Source organism: Rattus rattus, chromosome 14, assembly GCF_011064425.1.
Source record: "Rattus rattus isolate New Zealand chromosome 14, Rrattus_CSIRO_v1, whole genome shotgun sequence".
Classification (NCBI taxonomy): domain Eukaryota; kingdom Metazoa; phylum Chordata; class Mammalia; order Rodentia; family Muridae; genus Rattus; species Rattus rattus.
Window position 1 is genome coordinate 43,303,422 of NC_046167.1, and position 24,648 is coordinate 43,328,069.

Genomic DNA, 24,648 nt, shown 5'->3' on the forward strand with positions numbered 1-24,648 from the left:
TCCCAAAGAGACTGAAGGTGGTCGGTAGGTTAATCATTATTAAAATGAGGCTTTTATCATTAACCCCTCATTTCCTGGACAGAGAAGGCATCAGCCGGGTAACCCTTTAGCTTCCAGTTCAATCCCCAAAGCCACGCCTTATCAGACTGGGTCCTGACGCTGGACCGGCGCCTCCATCCCTGAGGCCGTCAGTGAGGGGGAGCCCCAAACGGGAATTTCCTGGAGGGTGTCTGGCACAAGCCGGAGGGGACCTATATGCTGTCGTCAGGCATCCTCCTTGCTAGGTTTTCCCGGACTTTCCAGAGTTTGGGACCGCGGGGTTGGCCACTGGAAGGGACACCCCTCCAGCTCCATCTTCCGCCCACCTGACTCACCTGGTGGGGCAAGGCAGGGAGATCTGCGTGGAGCCCCTTAGGGCTCCAGATTCCTCCCCACTCCTTCCTCTCACTCTGCACCCAGCTCCTGTGGCCATGAGGCCAGCAAACTTCTAGGAGCCATCCCCAACCCCCGGCGACCCTGCCCCTCGCCACTTGGCGCAGGAGAGCGCGGAGACTGCGGGAGGACAGGGGTGGGAAGGGAGGCGGAAAGGAGGTGTGCGCAGAGGAAGATGGCCAGTCGGCCACCGCGCCAAGCTTACCCATTAACTCCCGGGGGACATCGGAGCTCTCGTCGGTCATGGTTGCCCACTGGGCGCGGGGAGATCTCGGGTCCCACTCTCTGATTCTCGGCCCCGCGCCCTTCCCCAGACCCGTTAATGTTTCCGCGAGGAAGCCGCAGCTTGCAAGGAAAGAGTGGGCCGGCCGGAGCAGCGGGGCGTTGATCCAAGGTTGCCGCGCGCCCTCAGTACCAAAAGAAAAAAAAAAAAAAAAATCCTAAGAGTTGCAAATCCGAGCTGGCTCTGCGGCCGCAGCTACATGCCGCCTTCTCGGCTCGCAGCTCCAGGGGCCGAACGCAAGGCGGCTGCAGCACTGGCTTCTCCCGGGGCGGGCGCCGCGCAGCCCGGCCTCTGCGCCGCACCTTGGGCGTAGGTGAAGCGGAAGGCGAGGGCTGGGCCGCCGGGCTGGTCTCGGCCTCCTGCGGGCTGGGCTGGGCAGGGGCGGGCCGGCTCGGCTCTCCTCCTTCCCCTTCTCCCGCTCCTCCTCCTCTCCTTCACCCTCTCCTGCTCCTCCTCCTGGTCCCCCTGCGTCTCCTCCCCGCCTCGCGAGAGCGGCCTCCGCACGGGTCCCCGGCCGGCCTCCGGGCCTGGGCGCAGCGTGCCCGGCGCGGGGCACAGCCCGGGGACCGATGCGGTGCTCGGCTGCGGTGGCTGCTGCCCTGACTGCGGCGGCGGCGCCGGACTCGGCGCCCCTCCTCGCAGCCTCGCTCCGGTGCAGCAGACGCTTGCGTCTGGAGACGAGTAGACAGAGCTGTTAAGAGAGCCAGAGAGCCATCTGCTGGCTGCCAGCGTGGAGGGCCCGGGCTGAGCGGGGGCTTATCTCCCAAATCTGGGCAGGCCAATGGACCCTGAGGATCAGAGACCCCTGCGCGGAAGCTAGTGATTTCTAAGATCCTTTCGTGCAGTTCTGGATCTCAGGCACCGCCGAGCAATGTGTGCTCGCATCCTCATTATTAATTCCCCATGTATGTTGATTAAGAGCTACACGCAATCAATAGACCACGGTAAGATGACGTGACAGGGGCCTCCTTGGAAAATGCCTTCTGATGGCAACCCTGTCTCCTAAAGCTTGGGACAAGTCGGAGGTTCCCAAAAGCTGGAATATTCTGGCTGCTAAATCTGACCCAACCCATTCACCTTCCCAGAGGAACGACTTCAAATTCTGGAGTACTTCTGTGCACTTTCATCACCCACAAAGAATGTCCCTGACTGGCCAATCAGATTCCCCGATTTAAAGGGCTGAAAAGAGTGAGAGAGAAATAGAAAGGGAATCTCTGGCATTTGGCAGCTTAATATTTGTATTTGTATGTGTATTGGTTGACTGGTTGACTGGTTGGTTGGTTGGTTGGTTGGTTGGTTGGTTGGTTGGTGGTTTTGAGACTATGTAACCCAGGTTGGCCTGGAACTTGCTATGTAGACCAAGAGTGTCCAGTCTACAAAGCAAAGAGTGCTGGTTACAAAAACAAGCCTGGAGGTGGCGGTTTGGCTGGCTTGCTTGCTTGCTTGCTTTCTTTCATCATCTCAGTGGTAGCCTAGGCCACAGTCCTCCTGCCTCAGCCTCCAGGGTGCCAGGACTCCTGGTGTGTGCTATCAGGCTGAGTAGGTAGTCCCAGGTTTTTTTTTTTTTTTTTAAAGATTTACTTATTTTATTAATATGAGCACATTGTAGTTGTCTTCAGACACACCAGAAGAGGGCATCAGATTCCATTATAGATGGTTGTGAGCCACCATGTGGTTGCTGGGATTTGAACTCAGGACCTGTGGAAGAGCAGTCAGCGCTCTTAACCACTGAGCCATCTCTCCAGCCCCCGGTAGTCCCAGTTTTAAAGACTGCTTTGGACCTAGCTTTTTCTAAGAATAATGTCTAGTTTTACTCTGATGATTCCTCTAGAGTACAGTTGGTGGATCTGTTTCCTTGAGAAGACTGTAAACAAACACCCTCCTTACATGGCTCCAACCAGAGACTTCCCTTTCAGCAAAGTCCGTCTTGAGGAACCAATAAGGTTAGTGGACATACACAGAACACGATGAGGGGTTACTTACAGGAGTGTGGGTGACGCCAGATCTGTCACGTACCCTTACATAGATGACGATTTCCTCACAGCTGTACAAATAGAACCCCACTTTCGACTGGGAGTCTGCATTTTATATTCCCTGGCACCTCCAATCTACAAGGCCACAGGCAATTAGGGCCAAATCACATGCTACTGGCTCAGTGGTGTAGCCGAGAGTAACTGGAATCTGAAGTAAGGTACCATTGACTCTCCCATCCCTTCAGTCACCAGTCAACAGATTTCTTACAGGGCACTGACCACTATTCTAATAAAAATGGTGGTTGTGCTGGGAAAGTACATTCTACAACAGATACTCTGCTGATGGCTGACTCTTCCCGCCTGGTTCACTCCTGGACACTCCATTCCTGAATCAGACAGCAAGACTCCATTCTTTTGTAATTTACTATTACTGTGTATGTACATAATAGGCCAGTTTGGGGGGTTGGGGGGTGGAGGTCAGAGGTCAACTTGTGGAATCAATTTGATCCCTCTATGGGTTCATCCCAGAGATCAAACTTGGGTTTTCTGACAAAGGCCTTTACCAGTTGAGTCATCTCCCAGTCTCCCAGACTCGACTCTCTCCAGTTGTCTACTTCTTACTGTTTGCAAACCTATCATTTATGTACCTTCTTGATGCAATTTCTTCAGGGCTTTTCAGATCTCTGAGATCCCTAAGACTAAAACACACTCGTAAGCCCAAACATACAAGGGCCTCCCTTTATTCCTGAGTCTTTGCTCAGTTTTACTATTTAACCTTTGAATCCTGGATTGGGGTGGGGGAAGGGAGAGTTGGTGGTTTCCTAACTAGACAGTAGGCACTTCGAAGGCAGGAAGTGTGTTGTTGGGGATTGAACCCAGGGCCTCTTGCACTGCCAGAGGAGCCTCTTGCCCTGATGATCTGGGTAAGGCAGATGTCCAGTAGACACCAGTTAACTTGCGCTTTCTATCTCAGATATTTAATTCAATGAATGAAGGTGGAATCTGTTTAAATTACGTATTTTCTCAATATATTCTACCTGCTGTGGGTGAAAATTACCACTTAAAACAGCCTCTCAAATACCTGTGTCTTAACAGGCTTTTTACTGGGACATAGCAGTGAAGTTTCAAAAATGGCCCTGAAGGCTCCACACAATAGGAAACTTGAGAAAAGAACAAAGATCTTTGTCCCTTTGGCCTGGAGAGGGACAAGGGGACATGAGGACTGAGTGGCGATCCTGCAATCCAGGACTCCTCCACTTCTTGGTTTTATTGATATTTTTGTATTTAAAAACATTTTTTGGCTGGGCTGGAGAGATCTCAATGGTTAAGAGCACTGACTGCTCTTCCAGAGGTCCTGAGTTCCAATCCCAGACACATGGTCACTCACAACCATCTGTAATGAGATCTGATGCCCTCTTCTGGTGTGTCTGAAGACAGCTACAGTGTACGTATATATAATAAATAAATCTTCTAAAATAAAAACATTTTGGGGGCTGAAGAAATGGCTCAATGGTTGAGAGCAGTGGCTGCTCTTCCAGAGGTCCTGAGTTCAATTCCCAGCAACTACATGGTGGCTCACAACCATCCGTAATAGAATCTGAGGCCCTCTTCTGGTGTGTCTGAAGACAGCAACAGTGTACTTATATATAATAAATAAATAAATCTTTAAAAAAAAACACATTTTTTAGATTTCTTTTTTTAAGTTTTCTTTTAATTGTGTGTGTGTGTGTGTGTGTGTAAATGTATGTATATTAGTGTGCTAGTTGTGTGCAATGCCTGAAGCAGTCACCAGAAAATATAAGACACCCCACCACTGGTACTGGAGTTCTGGAGGGTTGTAAGCCTTCATGTGGGTGCTGGGTTATGAGGAGTAGTACTATGTAAGAGTATCTATCTAGTATTCTTAATGGATAAGTCACTCTCCCACACTTTTAGTGCTTTGAGACAAGGTGTTAGTGGTAGCCCAATCTGGTCTCAAACTTACTTTGTAACCAAGGGTGACCTGGAACTCTCAATCCCCCTGTCTTTACTTCATGAATGCTGAAATTAGAGGCACACACCATCCTACCTGGTTCTATGGTGTCAGGGATAGAACTCAAGGCTTCTACATTTTAGGCAAGCATACTACCATCAAAGCTCATCTGCAGCCCGCTAAGCTTTATTTGGTTTTGTTTTTCATTTTCTGAGATAGAGTCTTACTCTGTGGGCCAAAATAACATGGAACTCATGATCTAGCCAAAGGTAGGCCTCAAACTCATGATAATCTTTCTGCCTCCACATGCCCCTTACTCTGATTATAGGCAGGAAATACCAGGTCCAGCTCTGCACTTGAGTGTTTTAAAAATGTTGTGTAGCCCATGCTAGCCTCAAACTCACAGCATTCTTCTCCGGAAGTCTCCCACATTAGTATGATAGAAATATGCCATCACACCCAGCACCCCACCTCTTTTCCTTACTGTGCTGTGAGCCCAGATCTTTGCATGCTGAACAAGCGTTCCTTCACTGGGCATCAACTGCACCTCACTTTAAGATATTAAACACAGTGTGATAAGTTTAACACATACTGGATGATGAGGTTAATTTGGGAAATGATGTCTGAGTTTTGTTTTAAATTCATACATGAACATTTGTGTCAATATAGCACATTTTGCTTTTCTGATGAGAAAATTATTAATAAAGTAGTTGCCAAAAGTCCTTAATGCTTTTATCATGTCTTAAGACACTATCATTTAGACCAATTTTGTCTAGTGATTAAGCCCATGGTAACAAAACAAACAGAAGTGGAGAGATCAGCATGCTAACAGAACTCCAACTTATCTACGATACTTTTTGATCTTAGCTAAGACAGTAAGAACTAATAGCATTTCCAAAACAAATGTGTGCATATGTGTGTGGGTGTTAGTGTGCGTGTATGCATGTGTGAATGCATGTGTATGTTAGTGTGTGTGCATGTGCATGTGTGCGTTGTGTGTCTCATCCAGTTTCTCCTTCTACCACATGAGTTCCAGGGACTGAAGTCAGGTCATCAGGATTGTCACAGGCACCTGCATCCATGGAGTCACCTCACCAGACCCAGTGTGGTGGTTTGAATATGCTTGGCCCAGGGAGTGGCACTATTAGTGTGGCCTTGTTGGAGGAAGTGTATCACTGTGGGTGTGGGCTTTATGACCCTCATCCTGGCTGCCTGGAAGCCAGTCTTCTGTCTGCCTTTGGATAAAGATGTAGAACTCTCAGCTCCTCCTGTACCATGCCTGCTTGGGCACAGCCATGCTCCCACCTTGATAATGGACTGAACCTCTGAACCTGTAAGCCAGCCCCAATTAAATGTGTGATTATAAATGTAATTATAAGAGTTGCCTTGGTCCTGGTGTCTGTTCACAGCAATAAAATACTAACTAAGATACCCAGTTAACAGCATTTCACTTCCCATGTAATTGTGTATTTTTTGTCTGTTTCCTTCATTGAGGAAACAAAGCAGGAGTTTGCCAGGATCGGAAAGTGTCCTAACACTCAACTGTATCTCTGCCCTGTACCTTTTGATGATTGTGAGACACATCTCCCACCCAAGAAACTACCATGCATCAAGGGTCCTTCATAGAGAAGTATATAAAATGGGACTGAGAGCTCACACCTATAATACTATTATTTGTAACCCAACACAGGAAGCGTTCAAAGCCAGACTAGACTTTTTAGTGAGTTCCAGGCCAGCCTTGGTTAGAATGAGACTCTCTCCTAAAATAGAGTGTGGGGTCAGTCAATAGTGTAGCTAAGTGGCCAGTACTTGACTGTTGCATGTCTGAAGGCCTGATTGAATCCCCAGTATCAAGAAAAAAAAAATTGGGGGATACCTTTAAGAAGACTCAGTTTACAGACTGGGGTGTAGTTCAGCTTACAGAGTGCTTGCTTAGCAGGCCCAGAGTTCCAGTGTTAGTCCTCAGCACCACATTTACTGGGCATGGCAGCACAAGCCTGGTCTATAATTGAAGCACTCAGGAGGTGGGGACAGTAGAGTTCTAGTTCATTCTTAGGTGTATAGCATATTCTAGAGTAGCATAGGCTACATGAGTTGGGGTAAGGACAAACAGGAGGAGAGGAGAAGAAGAAAAGGATAGGAAAAAGGAAACCAGGAGGAGGACACAGCTTCTTGTTTACTTAACATGAAGGATGATGGCGGTGAAGGGCCCTTAAATAATACCCTTCAAAATATTAATGAGTGAAATTATATAAAATCTGCCTTTTGCTTAGAAACAATCCATGAGGGATACTGATAGTCATGTTGAATAGGGATGTTGACGAAACCCAGCAGCTAAGGTTGGTTTCACTGTAGCTAGGTCTTGAACTCATGCATGTTCTTTCCTTTTTCTTGCTTGCACTTGACAGTTCCCTGACAATACTAACAAAACCACTAAGTAGGGCTGGAGAGATGGCTGCTCTTCCAGAGGTCCTGAGTTCAGTTACCACAACCACATGGTGGCTCACAACCATCTGTAATGGGATCTGATGCCTTCTTTTGGTATGCGTAAAGACGAAGAATACTCATTACTCATATACAAAACAACAACAACAACAACAGCAACAAATACATACTAAGTAGCAGCTCTCACTGAGCAGGAGAAAAGCCACTCAGTATTCATTCAGAAACAGTCCTTCGGCGGCCATCTTAGTGTCATGATACAAAGAAGCCCTTTCCCATTGAAATGGTAATGAGATATGTTCCACAACTGTTGAAGACAGTTGACATAATGCTTCTTATACCCCACTCCTAATACAAATACTCGACTTTTCATTACATCTCCACCACTGACAAAGCATGAAGGAGATGACAGTCTGGCATAGCCTAGAAACCCACAGACAATTCATTTACTGTAATAAATATATCTTTATCATGGTATATTGACAAGTTTAGATTTTTAGAGAGACCTTTTCAAAGCCAGAATGGTCTTAAGAGTCAAATTTGAGCAGAGAACTTGAGATTTCCAAGGCTTGTTTCTCTACAGTATTTGTTCCCCTTCGCTGAGTTCCTGGGCTCGACTCCCAGGGAAGTGTGGAAGTGACTGGGCTTGGCATTTGCTCAATCTTGGCATCAATCCCAATGTACCAATAAAAGAGACAAGACATGGTGAAAAGCAGAGAAAGGAGATTAAATACGACCACACTGGGAAGACAGATCAATGGAGCCCAGTGACTTGGGGTACTATCATGACCTTTAGTAGGGTGTGGGGAGTTTGGTTGTTAGTGTCATTGTTGTTTTGGAGGAGGCGTCTCACTCTATTCAGGCTGGCCTGGAACTCACTGTGTAGCTTAATCTGGTTTCAAATTCATAGCAATCCTCCTGACTCAGCCTCCTGGTTTTTTTTGTTTTGTTTTGTTTTTTGTTTTGTTTTGTTTTTCTTTTTTTCAGAGCTGGGGACCAAACCCAGGGCCTTGCGCTTGCTAGGCAAGCGCTCTACCACTGAGCTAAATCCCCAACCCCCCTGACTCAGCCTCCTGAATGCTGCAATTACTAGCTTGAGTTACCACAAGCACTCGAGACATGAGCTTTAGGTTTAAAAGGAGGAAGAATTAGGATAAGATGCCTGGACCGGGGTGTGGTCCTGCCTCATAGCCTTGAATCTGTTTCACTCCTGCCACAACCATAAGGGGTTGAATCTTATGCTTCTACAAGGTCAGCTCCAGGATAAGATATAGCTTCCCATCACAAGGACAATTTGCCCTGCAGGCTCCACATAGCTGGGAGGTGGAGTAGGGCTTCAGTCCTTTGTCACAGAGGTGTGTATAGGTCAGTCCTATTTGTTTTGGTACCCAAGATCACTTGAGGGGAAACTAAGAGACAGTGATGCATATCTGTGTCTCCAAACATGACCAAGGGATAAGATGGATTATGTATTAATTACTTTTTTCCCTCGTTGCTGTGACCAGCTTCCTGACAAAAGGCAAGTGGATAGAAGAATTTATCTTGGCTCACAGTTTGAGGGGATACAGACCATCATGATGGAAGGCCTCGGTGAAGGAGGAGGAGCCTGGTCTTCAAATTGTGTCCAGAATCAGGAAGCAGAGACATACACATTGCTGCCCAGCTGGCTTTTTCCACTGGATAGTGCCAGCCACATCACAGCTCCACCCTCTCCCTCACTTGACCCTCTCTAGGAACACTCTCAAAAACATGCCTAGAGGTGAATCTCCTAGGTGATTCTAAGCCCAGTAGACAAATGAAGACAGGCAGACCCAAGTAGTAACCTGACTTCAGGTAAAGGAGACAGACTCAAAATGAGGGTAGACATGTCAAGCTTTCCACCTGACTGTAGTCACCATGTGGGTCCATGTGAGGAGTCATAGACAATGTCAGCATTTAACAAAGGCAGCTTCTAAGTTTTATAGTTTGAGGGAGGGAGAGGAGAAGGCAGTCAAGAGGGAGGAGCTAACTTGAACTGTGTCCTTAAGTCTTATTACCATTACAGCAGATAATGCAGTGGGGGCAGGAGACTCTGAAGAACTTTTCCAGTCCCCACTAGCAAAGCAAGATGTCTATTTTCAAAGGGTTTTAGGGGATGAAGAGACCTTACACCATAAGGAAACAGGCTTAGTTAACAGGTGATATGTGCTGTGACATAGGGGGGTGAGGGGAGCAGGGAGTATATGACTTTGTGTGACAGGACTCACCCTTTCTCTGAATAGAGAAGTAGGGATTGGTTCACTATGATTGATACAATGTATCAGTCATCACACTGCCTTTAAACCCTAAAGGCTAGATATGTCCTTGTCTGGCTTGCAGCACTCTACTTAGGGATGCCCTCTAGAGAACCTTTTATACATTTCAGGGCCCCCAGGGAGCTTCTCTAAGATCAAGGCGCTATTTTTTTTTAGTCAAGGTCTCATAGAAACTCATAGAAATCATCCTGCTCCCACCTCCTGAGTGATGGGATTGAAGATGTGGGACACCATACACAACTGAGAGATTGTTTTGTTCTGGTTGTTTCCTGAAACATAGTTTTTCTATGCAGAACTTGCTACTTAGTCTAGGGAGACCTGGAACTCAAAGGGATGTGCCTGTGTCTGCCTTCTTAGTGCTGGAATTGCCCCCAATTTCCTGGACGTTCAAAAGATCCATTTTTAAAGTTCACCCAATTAAGTGAGTTGGACACTTACTATTTTAAAGTTCGTGTGTGTGTGTGTGTGTGTGTGTGTGTGTGTGTGTGTGTGTGTGTGTGAGAGAGAGAGAGAGAGAGAGAGAGAGAGAGAGAGAGAGAGAGAGAGACTTTGATCCCAGCACTCCAGAAGCAGAGGAAGGTGCAGAGGTAGAGGTAGGTAGATCTCTGTGAGTTACAGAACAGTCAGAGCTACATAGTGAGTCCCTGTCTTCAAACAAACAAACACTAGTACCACCCCAACACGCCCCACACTACCATACCCTACTCCACCCCAACCCCATCAGAGCCAACCCCATCTCACCGCCACACCAGGACTACAGTGTAACCAAAAGCATCATGGAAAGTTGATATCTCTACCTTCACTTCCTGTCTGTCTCCTTTACTACAGCTCAGCTCAAAACCCTGCTGGGCTCTGTGTGTCTAAATCTCTTATCCCTTTTCAAGGCATAAGTTCTCTTGAGTCTCCCTTGATTCCAAAACCAACAGGCCTGATTTGTGCCATCTCTGTGGCAAGGAATTAAAGCTACCTCCAAGCAGGGGACCGGCAGCACACATCATCCTCAAGATGAAAACAATCCTCAAAAACCTGAAAGTCTACTTTATGACCTGGCTGTACCACGATTTAGCATACGACGAAAAGACTCCACATCCATCTCTGTACAGACTCGCTCAGCCGTGCTCACTGCTTGCTTCCCTGTTCACAGTAGCAAGGAGATGGAAACAACCAGAGTGCCCTCAGCAGATGAGTGGGTAATGAACATCTGCTCCATGCACCAATGAAATGTTGTCTGGCCATAAAGAAAAGTGAAATCATGAAATTTGCAGGTAAATGGGTGGGACTAGAACATATTATAGAACATATGAATCTAGACTTACAGAGGATCAAGTATGGATGCTGGGAGGCAAATCAGGTCCTCTGTCAGAGCTACAAGAGCTGCTAACAGCTGAACTGTCTCTTCAGCCCAGGTCAATTCTTCTGTTCATACATTTGCTTGTTTATTGTAATTGCAACTCTCTTAGTCCAGCCTGGCCTAGAACGCACTCTGTCATCCAGGATGACCTTGATTATATGACCTTCCATCTGGGATTACAGATGTGTGACATCATGCCCAGGTGTGGTGGCACCAGGGATTTAATCTGGGACTTTGTGCATTCTCAGCAAGTGCTCTACCAACAGAGCTACGTTCTCAGCTCCTCTTCCTCTATTTAAACCTAAAGTTCAAGCCAGGTGTGGCGGTTCACCCTTGCAATACTAGCACTCAAGAGGCAGAAAGAGTGCTTGAGTTCAAGGCTACCCTGTCTCAAAAGGACCAACATAGGGAATGGAGAGGTGGCTCAGCACATAAGTTATGCTCATGTAGAAGAGGTCCTGAGTTCACTTTCTATCACCCACATCAGGCTCACACCTACTTACACGTCTATCTCCAGGCCTCTGGGGACACCTGTATGTGGACACATGTGCACACATAAATACAAATAAAACAAATCTTTTTATAAGGCCAAGCTAAAAAAAATGAGGGTAAAGTGCAGGCCAATGACTCTGAAAATATCAGTTCTTCTTCCCAATGTAGCAACAGAGACTAGCTCTGCCCCTCTCTTCCTCCCTCCCTCTTTCTCTCTGTGTTATATCACCTGGGATGGCTTTTTGTAACTGTAGCTAAGGATTATCTTTCTTTTAGTAGATGAGGCAATTTATTAACTCTGAAGGCTTGTTCTAAGGCTGCTTGCTGGCAGCGGCCACCTGTCTTGCAATCCTGCCCAGATCTCTTTGTTCCTCGGGTGTTAGTCTGTAGCCCCATCTTGGTCCTTTTCAACCATTTTCAGCAACTGAGAGATTTAGAGGAACCCATGGGCCACACTCTTGGAGCCTCTACTGAAGCTACTATACATAATGCTGTTTTTCTACCTGCCTATATCTTGGTCATGACACCAACCCAACACCACCCTGGAGGTACATGGACTGTTCCGTGGAAGCAGCTCGTGTATAGAAACAGTTCTCATCATTATAGGGAGTAGGCTCTTTGTGTTTAGCCAGCTTAACTGTGTCCATCCACTGGAGACTTTCCATTACAGGGACTTTTTGAGGAAGGCTGCTGGAGTTCTGAAGAAGCTCTGCAGGTTGGTGTCCTCTCCAGTAACTCCAGGTGTCCAGTGGCTTCTAGCTACCAGGCAGGGAGAAAGGCCCAAGAGTGATATTGAACTGCTAATCTTCCTGACTCTACTTCCCAAGTGCGAAGATTGCAGGCATTCACCATTATGCTCAATTCGTGCCATGCTGGAGATTAAACCCAGGGCACTGTACATGCACGGCAAGCACGTGGCCAACTTAGCTGCAGCCCAGAACCCCAATTTCCCATACCAGTGGCTCTTCCTATTTCTGAAATCAAGTACTCAACAAGAAGCACCTTAAGGGAAAAACGGTTGGCTTGAAGTTTGAAGTCACTGTTCATCTTGATGGGGAAGGCATGGAGGCAGGAATGTGAAGTGGAAAGTCATAGTATGTTGTTCTTTAGAAAGCATAAAATATGAGGTTAGGCTATAAAACATCAAGTGATCAAGTAGTGATCAACTGATTCCCACAAGGCTCCACTCCCAAAAGGATTCACAACCTTCTAAAACAATGCCACCAGTGTTCAAACACTGGAACCTGTTGAATACATTTCACATTCAAAACGCAATAATAGCAGAATTCAAGAACATCCCCAGGGTGAAGTGGCTGTAATCCCAGCTCTTGGGAGGTGAAGGCAGCAGGACCAGTATTCATGAACATCCTAAGATACATAGGGTTAGGAACTAGGCGGGGCTAGATAAGAATCTGTCTTGAAAACTTAAAAAGAAAAGCCCCCAGGAGCTAGAGACTTAAGTGATCTCTGAGTCAGAAGCTTGTGTGAAAGGGTGGGGGATGAAGCACATGACAACACAGACTGGTCATTCAGTCCCTCTCTACCTCACACCGTCCCCTGCTGCTCACAGTTGCCTAACTTTGAAGGTGAACTCTTAAAAGTTCTAACCCAAAATCACCTAGTCAGAATCTGATGAGGTCAAGGCAAGAGGTCACACCATATAAGGGGCCCTAAGAGCTGCTTTTCCGAGGGCCGAACAATGGGCTAGGTGGTTAAGAGTACCTGATGCTTTTCCAGAGGACCCGAGTTCCAGGTCTAGCAGCTTACAGCTGCCTCGTCTAGCCTGGGGCACTCTTCTTGATGCAGCCACCTGCACCCATGTGCGCATGCTCACACACGCATGTCCATAACTAAAAATAACCTTGAAGCGGCTTTTGCTGAGGAGCACAAGGTGACTAAAGCAGGACAAGAGCTTGGAAGCAATACTTCTCTCTGGCTGCTCCACTCTGCACAGTTGGCGCCAATCATTACTCAAGGAAGTGACTGTCCACCTAACTGCCTCACCCCCTCCCAGGGCACAGAAGCAGCCACTGACATAAATCTATAGTTAGCAAGAACAGTAAAAGCTGACTGGGCAGGACCCCACCCCAGACGGGTGGTGCGCAACTATCACAGGGGTGAGAGTGCACTGAGGCCGATATAATCACCTCCTGAGAACCAGCTTGACCTGAGCACACCAGGATCCTCTGAAATACCTCGAAGAACAGGAGTGGAGACAGTGATGAAGCTGACTACGCACTGACCAGGGCCACAGACTCAGCAATACCTCTTGTCCTCCTGCCCTAATTCTTCCTTTGCTTAAACGCAATGCGTGTACGCCTTGAAGATCAACCCTAGTCACTGGACCCCGCATCTTCTCCAACGTGTGAATAAATCTTTTTGTTTTCTACCATGACTGTCTCTTTAATTGGCTGTCAGAATACATGTCCATTCGGCCTGCTAGGTCTTCAGTAGCCAGGGCTTCTGCCCCTAAAATTATGATACATACACAAAGAGGAGAGATTCAGAGAAAGTTACTTCCAAATATAGCCACAAAGGACTCCAAGGAGTTGCCAAAAATCAGCAACAAGGTTTATAACCTGAAACAATGACTAACCGACTCCGCTAAATTTTCAAGGCTGGATTTCATGCACCCCAAGCTCTCTAGGGAACCAAGGATAATCTTGAACTTGGTATCCTCCCATATCCACTGGTTGCATGCCACCTTGCCCGGTTTTTATGTAGGGCTTCATATATGCAGCCATGCATTCTACTGAGCTTCATCCCCAGAACTTCTCTGCTAGGTTATTAATCATCCTTTAATGAAAAGTACTGTAAACTACAGTCCACAGAGGAAAACCCATGCCTGCATGGAAGACTCTGCCAGGCCAACTAGAACTTCCTGAGAGTGGAGAGTTAAAATGTTGTAGCTCTAAAGCAAAACTTATATTGAACCACAGTTAATCCCCTTAAAGTCATTTATTATCTACTTCCTGTACTGGACTTAACATCCCTTTTGACTATTAGATAAAATCTTAGGACTGTATTCTTAGCAAACTTAGGCTTCCACCAACCCCAAAACTAACAACATCACTAGATAACATCATATGGATCTATATAGCAAAAACAAGTCCTCTTGTTACCCACCTTTCCGCTGTCCCTACCAAAGCATTTGGTAAACAGTATATTATGACTTTTTGCTGTTGTTCTGTGACTATGGAAGTTCACATAACCATTTCTATGATCTGAAACCTCCCAAGTCCTTGATTCCAGGCCATGGTCTATTGTATTTGGCTCAGAATAAACTCTTTCTTACTCTGCTTGAGGGGATAACAATGTTTCACATCAACAGTCTGACATCTGGGGACTGGCCAACAAAAGGCCACCTGTTCCCCTTCTGTTGACTACTTGGCAAGTGCTGATCCTGGGTGTGGACCTTCAGAGCTTCATGGTTCCTAATGGAACATGTGCAGCCAGGCAGACGTTCATGGAGGCCTCTATCATGACATTCAGAGAGGAGGGGGCATGTGACTGCAGGAGACACAGAAGTGCAGGAAACCTAAGACTTTGTGGAGCAAAAGGAAGCTTCAAAATGCTGGGGGTGTGGAGGAGGGTGGCTCTGGCTGTGATAGATCAGAGATCAATTCTCTCTCCCATCAAAAACAGAAAAACTAGTCATTAGAATTGGTGGCTCCTGCCTGAAATTCTAGCACTTCAAAGGCTAAGGCAATAGGATTACTCGGTTCAAGGCCAGCCTAGGCTACATGAGATCTTATCAAAACAAAAAAAGGAAGAAAGCGTACACACACACACATACACATACACACACACACACACACACACACACACACACACACACACACACTCAAGTTTGCTGAATGACTGCCTACAGCTGTTTGTTTCTGTCCTGTTTGCTTTACTTCCCTGGGAGCAAAGAGGAAGAAACAGCCACAGAAAGGAAATGTTTCCAGTTATTTTCATTACAGAATGAAAATCATCATTTTTTATGCTTTTCTTTTTTCTTAATAATTTAACTAAAATATAATTACACAATTCCTGCTCTCCCTCTCCTGCTCTTTCATTTCTCCAACCCCTCAATAACACCCCCCTTTCAAATTCATGGCCTCTCTCTTTGGTTATACTACACACACACACTTGCTTAGGTTTTTAGACAGCCATATTGTTGAAGTATCATAAGTTGTAGGGTACCAGAGAAGATTGCTCAAACGGTTAAGCCAATACAAAGCCGTTATTAGCTGTTCAGAGACTACACTGGGTGTTCAGAATCCCAGGGTGGCACTGAACCTTTCTCAGGATGAGCTTTTTTTCTTTTTCTTTCTTTCTTGTTTTTTTTTTTTTAGATCCAATTGATAAGATATAATTGCCCACTTAAACATACAAAGCCCAGTACCATCCATCCCTTAGGAACATTAATAACAACCTGTAAATACACAGAGCAGAATCTTAACATCACCTGCCATGGCTTCTCACCCTCTCCTCTCTCTTGTCTCCTCCTTCCTCCGCTAGTCTCCTCCTCTTCCTTCAGACTTCTCTCCCGCCCATCCTTCCTTCTCCTCCAATGACAGGCCTCCTTCTATTCTGTACCTGCCCTTCACCCGTACTTTACAAATTCAATGGGGAGGTTCTGGTGAAGTCACCTGATTCCAAGTAGGCACACTCTGTAAAATACAACTCTCAAGACAAAAGTTTAGAATCGAGATTTTTTTTGTTTGATTCTCCTGAATAAATTTTTCAGGCGGTCTACCTCTATCAAATCTGATCAGTATGACTCTGTGAGGTTTCCAGAGCCTAATCACACTTTTTAAAAACACAAAGACAAAATCTTTCTCCCAAAATACTGTGTTCCTTAGTCTGAAATCAGAAAAACTTGTATCTTGCACTCTCTCCCAGAGTAATAATATAACCATAAAACTCAAAGTCATAACCATCATGAAGATTAAACAATTTTTAAAAAAGGAAGCAAGCTAAACAATGAGCCTGATAGGCTTTTGTACTCTGTGATATCAGGAAATTAACCCAAAATTCCCATGGAGCCCACATTAAGAGAATTTGAGCTTCCTGTTGTGGTAAATATCAAAAGTAACCACAAACCCTTGCTAGCTGGCATCAACGAGCCATATGGCCTTTAGCAGGGTAATTCATAAAACAAACCAAATACCTTCTATCAATTCCAATATCAATTGCCCAAAATATCTTAATTTGTTAAGCTCTCTACCCGGAGCCACAGATTTTTCTTTATCCTTAATAACTTCTACAATATATGTCTGCATTCACTCTCCCCAGTGTTACAGACATTTATCACAACTCTCTACTTGGAGTTAGTGACCAATTTTTCCCTAAGTTCTGAACCATAGATGAAAATCACCACGTGATTCGGATAATCTCTTTACTCTCCTTAAAACAAACTTAAACACCTTCTATCAATTCTAAAACCAATAAGCAATTTAAAACTCAGGACTTTAGCCCAAAATATATCCATCTGTTAAGCTCTCTACCTGGAGCCATAGATTTTTCTTTAACCTCAATAACTTCTACAATATATGCCTGCATTCACTCTCCCTGGTGTTGCAGACATCCAATCACAACTCTCTACTTGGAGGTAGTGACTAATTTTTCCCTAAGTTCTGAACTGTGGATGAAAATCCCCACCTGATTCAGGTAAACTCTTTACTCTCTTCTTTCTAAAAACAAACTTAATCACCTTTTAATAATACCTGTAATAAAGAAGTAGCTTGTCTAACTAGGATTTCAACCCAAAATTCCCCGTGGAGCCCACGGTAAAAAGAATATGAGTATCCTGAAAGACTTTCTAAACAACTTTCTTTAAAAAGCAGCTTTAATCTCTAACTCTCTGAGCTGCATTACTTCTCACACAGCAGGGGACCTACAGACTGCCAGCCCAGGTGGCTTCCCTGTTTCTTTGTTTGAATTCCCGTGCTTAAGATATCACATGACTTAACATGGCGCTGGCCTCCTCTTACTTAGAAAATAAAAACTTTCTCTCAACTCTTAGGATTACTAGTGGATTCTTGCCCATCACCTTGTTTCGCCATCTGTTGTTGTAAAACTATAATAATAAAAGAGTATTGTTGTCTTTTACCCCACTAGGTCCGCACCGCGGTGCCCCAAGATATCTGCTAGATATCTTGGCAGAAACACATCCCAGCAGCACACTTTCCTACACTCAAACCCTCACATAAAAGAACACACAACACAATAATCTTAGACCCAATTGGTAAGATATAATTGCCCACTTAAACATAAAAAGCCCAGTACCATCCATCCCTTAGGAACATTAATAACAACCTGTAAATACACAGAGCAGAATCTTTACATCACCTGCCATGGCTTCTCACCCTTTCCTCTCTCTTGTCTCTTCAGGATGAGCTTTTAAGCACAAAACTCATATCCTTCTGGGTTGACACACTTCACTTAGCAAGACCAGTTAGCCAGAAGCAGAACTACAGAAGCCAAAAGGCAAGGTTAGTACATTTAGAAACTTCCTCCAGAACTATAGACTTTATTAGACTAAGTCTTTGTTTTCATCTTGTCAGGTAATATTGTCTATGTGCCAAGTTTTATGTCTGAATAGTACTTCCACCATGGAGTCAGTTGTACTAAAGTCTGGGGTTCTGCAACACATGGACGCAGAGTTCCTGTCATTTCTAGGAGACACAATCTCACGACTGACTTCCTGGTCCTCTGGCTCTCACAGTCTTCTTGATGTTCTCTGAGTGTCAGGTGCAGAAGTTGTGTTGTAGATGTGTCCACTGAGGCAAGGCACCCCATGGAACAGTTGTTCTCTGCATTTTGACCACTTGTGGTTTTCTGTGACGATGTCTACCTGCTCCAAAAAGAAGCTTTGGTGAGGGGAGAGAGTCACGTTTACCAGGTAACTGGAGCTGGGAGCGGGGCTTGTCTTCCCTAGTCACTATCTGTGTGTTCTGTTTAACCTTTATGTTCCTACTCCCACTCCCAGGAAAAGTATGGGCATCTTTGCAGCAAGGCTAAGGAGTAGGTCCAGTGCCAGGAATAGGATGAACAGTCTTGCTCCTAGCACTTGGGATTCAGAAGCAGGTGGATCTCAGTGAGGTCCATGCCAGCCAGGGCGTAGTGAGAGCCTGTCTCAACAAACAAAAACTAACTAAATAAAAGGAATACGTCAGCCTTAAAGTCCATGGCAGCAGTTTAGAAAAAAAAATCTTTTCAAATTTCCTAATTTAAACAAATAAAGTCATGTGACTTTTTTTAACATTTGTGTGTGTGTGTGCACATGTGCGTGTGTGTGTGTGTGTGTGTGTGTGTGCCACAACATTCAGCAGTCATAGGACACTTCTGGGGATGGGTTCTTTCTGCCATTGCAGGTCCTGGGGCTCAAACTCTGATCACCAGGCATGGCAGCAAGGACATTTACCTGCTGAGCCATACCTTGCTGAGTGAGAAGTTACCCTAAGAGCTGACACCTGAGGATCTTAAGACACAGATATTATCAGCATTGTCTGCAAGTTTTCTTCCTCTTCATTTTTGATCCTGTGAATCATTATAAAAATTAGGCAGACATTGTCCACCATTAGTTCAGGCTGTGGCGATCTCCATGCAAAAATAGTCTTCACTGAGCTAGGATTGGCTCAGCTGATGCAGAGCTTGCCTAGCATGGAGGAAGACCTGTGTTTGATCCCAGAATCCCCTGCAATCCTAGGACTGGGGAGGGGGAGGCAAGAGGACGAGAAGTTCAGTATCATCCTACGAAGCTTCTCCACTCGTTACCAGGGAGATGTTGGAATTGCAGTTGGTACCAGTTTACCTCTTTAACAGAATGCTTGAGAGCCCTCTGACATCATCCATACCTTAAAGTTTATATTCATTCCCATGATGGAATCATTCTTTTCCCTGACTCTCACCTCCAATTGTGTCCTCTATTCCTTCTACCCCCAATCTTAACAATAAGTAAGGTAAGTTCACCTGAGGCTTCCAAATTCTGGATCGATTAAACTGAGTCAATTCTTAGTCCAACTGTGTTCTTTTTGTCCAAGAAACAATGAGCTTGAGTCAAATCAGTTTTCCAGTGGCTTTGTAATTCGTTGGCTGTGTGGCAATGAACTTCATTTGTAAACCAGATACCCCCTGATCAACAGAACCAGGCAGGATCCTTGAAGACCCTGGGTTAACGATGGAGTGACAGCCTAAGTACTTCCAAATGTCCCGTGAAAAAAGCAACCACTTCGATTTCTTTCCAGCTTCCTGCTTTCTTTCACACCGTTGCCTAACAGTTTGTGTTGGGATCTGTCATATTAGGTTTCTTGTGGTGGAAGTTGCTGGTGTCCTGCCAAGCAGTCTCCTTCCAGCGCTTGATTTGATTTCTTTCTTTTTTTTTTGGGGGGGGGGCAGATTGACATTTTGTAAAATGTCAGGAGATCAGTATCAGTCATGCTAAATAATGTGCCTTATCTGTGAGTCCATTCCTTGTGATGAGAACTTTCCATGTGTTGAATCTCTTATCTTCAACTTGTAATCACACTTATAATTATGTCCCAGATGTGGAACCTTCACCCCCAAAAGGTCCCTTGGATACACATGAGCACTAATGAAGTAGTTTTGAGCACTGGTTCAGTGTCAAGTTTTAATCTAAACTGCCACCAACTACTACTGCCATCTGCTGGTGGCATGCAGAAGTAGCTGCACTTTGTGGTGCGCAGATCTGAAGTAACCAGATGCTTTGTAGGCGCTCACTATTTGGAGAATGGGTAAGTGGAGATTTTGACAGCTTGAGAATGGGGATCTCTCTATATTGCCCAGAAGAGTCTTGAACTCTTTTTTTTTTTTTTTCTCTTTTTTCTTTTTTTCGGAGCTGGGGACCGAACCCAGGGCCTTGCGCTTGCTAGGCAAGCGTGCTACCACTGAGCTAAATCCCCAACCCCCGAGTCTTGAACTCTTATACTCAGGGGACCATCATGCCTTTAATACCCCCACATAACAAGAAAATTTGTTGTTTTGAAACAGAGTCTTACTTTATAGCCCAAGCTGGCTTCATACTTTTGGTACTCCTCTTGCCTTGGCTTTTGAAGTGCTAGGATAACAGGTGTGTGACAACATACACAGCTCTCACATGTCTCAGAAGAATACAGGGACCACTCCAGGCAGAGCCATGCTTCTGTCTATGGTCTGCCCGAGATCTGTCAGCTGTGCTGCTGGCTCTGGATCCACAAACACCTGATCACTGCTCACTACCTTAATATAGTGGAAAGGTAAGAGCCCGTGTACATGACATAGTTTCAGAAAGAGATTTTTCAGTGTGTCTGTATATGCGTATGTGCATGTGACACATACATGTATGTACACGTGTATATGCAAATGTGGATGTATGTCAAGGCCAGAGGTAAATGTCAAGTGTCTCCTGTATTGCTTTCCATTTTGGTTTTGAAGACAAGATCTCATATTGAACTTGGAGCTCACCCATCAGCAAGACTGGCTGGCCAAGGAACCTTAGAGTAGCTGTCTTCAAACTTATGTTCAGCAGTGCAGCAGTTTTCTCTGAAATTGAAACATCCCATCCTGCAGGGAAGTCTTTACAGTGGAAGGACTCAATGCAAAGGAGCTTCAGGAAATTCCTGAAACTGACCAGATTCACTAGGCTCCACCCTGCCAGAGTAACCAATAAAAACTAAGAGTCCCTCTGTAAATAGCCCAACAGAGCAGCAAAGATGTAGACAAGACAAGCTGCAAAGAAGACCCTTAGATGACCAGACCTAGAAGTTCAAGCCAGCTGAGGTGCCTGGATGAAGCTTAGACACTCTGGAATCTGTTGGACTACCTGCAGGCTGTGCAGTGCATTCCATTTTCTCAGCTCTATGAGCTGTCACCCATGCTGGGGTAGGCTTGGGTGATGTAGCTGTCTTTGAGTCATCTCTGCTTATACAAGTAACCCACATTCTTGTGAATTAGCCCCAATAAACCTCATGGATTCACCGAGTTGGACTTCAGTGGTATCCATACTTTAGTCTGTCATGGCTTCTCTGTCTGGAGTGAGAAGGCATGTGTGGCATCTCCCCAGAAAAAGTTTTGTCATACAACACATGGCCAGCTTTTTACCTGGATACTGAGATCTGAACCCCAAGTCTCATTGGGTTTGATTTCCAGCACCTATATGCTGGTTCATAGTCATCTCTAAGCCTAATTCCGGGGGACCTGAGCTTTCTTCTGACCTCTGTAGGTATCAGGTGTGCACTCGGCATACATACACTCAGGCAACGAGCACAAGCACATCAAATAGATTTTTTTTTTTTTTTAATGAACTCTGGTTCTGCTTGCACAGCAGATGCTTTACCCATGGAGCTTTCTCCCTGACTCCATTGGGGGGGGGTGTATTTCAGAGCTGCAAAGTCCTGCCTCATGTCCTCAAACCCTGATTCAAAAGATGCTGATTCGAGTGCAATATCCAAGAAATAGAGCCCTTTTGTCTCCTGCAGGACTTCTGAGAACGCCTAGTATGCTGCCATGCATGGGAAATTATGTGAGGAATGATCTGTCCAGTTGGATTGATCTGCTCAAGCCATCAGCACAAAACATTCTTGTGGCTTCCATCTGAGAAGAGGAAGCCACAGTTGAGAAATTTCTCCCTCAAATTGACCTGTGGGCAAGGCTTTTGGGCACTTTCTTTATTGATGGTTGATGTGGGAGGGGCCATCTCACTGTGGGCGGGGCCATCCCTGGGCTGGTGATACTGGGTTCTGTAAGAAAGCAGGCGGAGCAAGTCATGGGGCAAGCCAGTAAGCAGCACTGCTTCATGGTCTCTGTTTTAGTTCCTGCTGCCCTGGCTCCTGCCTTGAGTTTCTGCCCTGGCTTCCCTCTGTGACCTTAGAGAAAAGAGTTGAAAGTTGAAATAAACCCTTTCCTGTGTATTTACACAGCGTATTTACATGGTGATTTATCACAGCAATGACATATGGACAGATCAGTTCTCTTAGAGTTCTAGAAGCTGCAAGCTGAAGAACAAGGTGCAAGCCAGTTTGTTCGTGTGGCATTCCTTAATGAGCTGGTGCAGGACGGGCGGGGAGAACCTTAGAACTGTACTAATCTTACTGGATTAGGTCCCTGGATTGAACATCGGAAGGGTGTGGCTTCCAGCAGGGGAGGAAAGTCTCTGTGGGAGGTCTCAGACGCGGTCTGATAACAGTCTTAACTTGCTGGGCTAGGAAAGCTAGGAGCCTGCAAATGTTTCCGGAGAAGTTTTTGCTGATTGTGTCAGGGCAGATAAAGAGTGGACAGTCAGTGACCATTAAAGGCATCACAGAGAGCTCAAGATAATCTTGGCTCTGAATCTGTAACATTCCAACTCTCCACAGCTGCAGAATCCTTGCCACCTATTTCTTGTATGTGTTTGTCTTTAACATTAATTAATTAACTAATTAATTAATTAATTTACATGGGTGTTTTGCCGGGGTTTAGGGCTGTGTACTACAGGCATTCCTGTTAGCCACGGGGGAGGGGGGGGGCAGAAGAAGATTTCAGATCCTTGTAGCTGTTTCATGTGCATGTGTCATTATAATTTGTTATCAACACCATTTTTACTTATGTCTCCATAGTTGTGGCAATCATGTTTTGATTGAGCTTTTAAAGTATTTTATTTTTATATGTTGCCTGTACATATGTCTATGTATCACACATGTCTGGCTCCCTAAGAAAGCCATGAGGTGCTGAGACTCAAACCCTGGTCCTCTGGAAGAGCAGTCAGTGCTCTTGATTTGTGAGCTATCTCTACAGCTCCTTGGTTCAATTTTTAAAACTAATGAATGAATCAGCTCCTTATCAAGAGTGTTCACCCCAGCTACACCCTCCCCCATCCCCCAATTGATATATTTCATTTAAAAGCTATGCATATTTGTGAAGTTAACCATAGTATTTCTCTTTCTCATTCCTTTTGCTTTACTGGGAGGGGAATTGAACCCAGGGCCCTGTGCACACTGAGCAAATGCCCCATCATGTAACTATAGCCCCAACCCTTGTTTTAGTCTCTACTTCAAGGTAGGGTCTCACTAGATTGCCTAAGCTGGCTTTGACTCCCTATAGCCCATGTGGCCTTGAGTGGCTGGAAGTACATATAGGCTTGGGGCACTGGGCTTGGCCTTTTAATTTAATTTTTTTTCTTTTCTTTTTTTCGGAGCTGGGGACCGAACCCAGGGCCTTGCGCTTGCTAGGCAAGCGCTCTACCACCGAGCTAAATCCCCAACCCTTAATTTAATTTTTAATTTTGGGGGGGGGTGTCTTGATATGTATGTAGCTCAGGCTGGCCTCAAACATGTGGTAATTCAGCTGCTGCTGACTCCCAAGTACTAGGGACAGTGGTGCGGCACTCTGGCCACGTTGGTATTTCAACTATGAAGACAATGTGTACCTGTCACAACATCATAACCAGCACCTGACACCTTTGTTGTTTCTTTAGGTTTAAATCGTTCAGGCTCCTCTTTTCTAGTTTTTCATAAGAAGGCTCAGCAAGATCAAGGTGCTTCCCACCAAAGCCCGATGATACCAATTCAGTCCCTGGACTCACACACACACACTCACCAAAGTAAATAATAAAAATATTAAAAATAGATTATTCTAGATTATAATCGCTTGCTACTACAAAACACTAGAATGTATTCCTCTTACTAACTAAAATTTGGTCCCTCTTGCCTGTCGTTGCTGTGAGGCCTGTCTTTGGCTTACAGGGATCTCTCCATTTTTGTCTTCTCAAAGTAAAGAATTCAGTCAAGAGACACAGACAACTTAAGCATTCATTTTTTGTATGAACGAAGCAGAGGAGAACGTGAAGTAGGCTATCTCAAAGAGGGTGCAGGACAGCACAGTGTGTTCTGCATATAGGATTTAAAAGAAGCTTTTATATTTGTCAGATGGATAGCATATTCATGGGGTAAGGTGACCTGTTTTCCCTTCCAAATCTCTATGGTCCAATCCCTCCTTGGGAGTATTTCTTCCCAAGGTCTTTTGAAGATGCGAACCCTTTGTTAGTGCACACACGTGGAGAATACCCTGGAGCCTTTGCTTTTGCTACAGTGGGAACAACTTATCCACAGTCCCAAGGGCATTTTCACCACAAAAGGGCCTTCTGACTGTCAGGAGACACAGCCAACCAAGATCAGCTGAAGCTTGTCTCCATCATATCTGAGCCTTAGGAAATGCTCAAGGTCCCGTGATTGATCTTGTGGCTCTGTCAGTTACATTCTGTTGTCCCAGGGTTAGGACCTTCTGCTATCTGTAGCTGAGGTTTTACAGCAAAGGCTGCTCTAGGGTTTAACAATAGACCAGCAGGCTGCACAAGCGTGAGAGGGACCGAAACTGTCATCAGGACTCTCTTCTCCCATCTTCCGCCCTCTTCCTTTCAGACCCACAAATAACCCAGACTCTACTCT

At 45.3% G+C, this 24,648-nt stretch overlaps 1 protein-coding gene across 11 annotated transcripts in view; it reads right to left on the reverse strand.

The window, feature by feature from the left end:
• The window catches only part of Carmil1 (capping protein regulator and myosin 1 linker 1), a 279,741-nt gene extending 278,606 nt beyond the window's left edge, over positions 1-1,135 (reverse strand). For 7 of the 11 annotated variants that reach the window (XM_032884196.1, XM_032884194.1, XM_032884198.1 and 4 more), the window contains exon 1: positions 638-1,134. In XM_032884196.1, coding sequence (XP_032740087.1) covers positions 638-677 — 40 coding nt within the window. In that variant the 5' untranslated portion in view covers positions 678-1,134. Of the gene's footprint in view, positions 1-637 lie in introns of all 11 variants that reach the window. The other 4 variants (XM_032884200.1, XM_032884202.1, XM_032884203.1 and 1 more) reach the window with 2 other exon arrangements.
• Between the last annotated feature and the right edge of the window lie 23,513 nt (positions 1,136-24,648).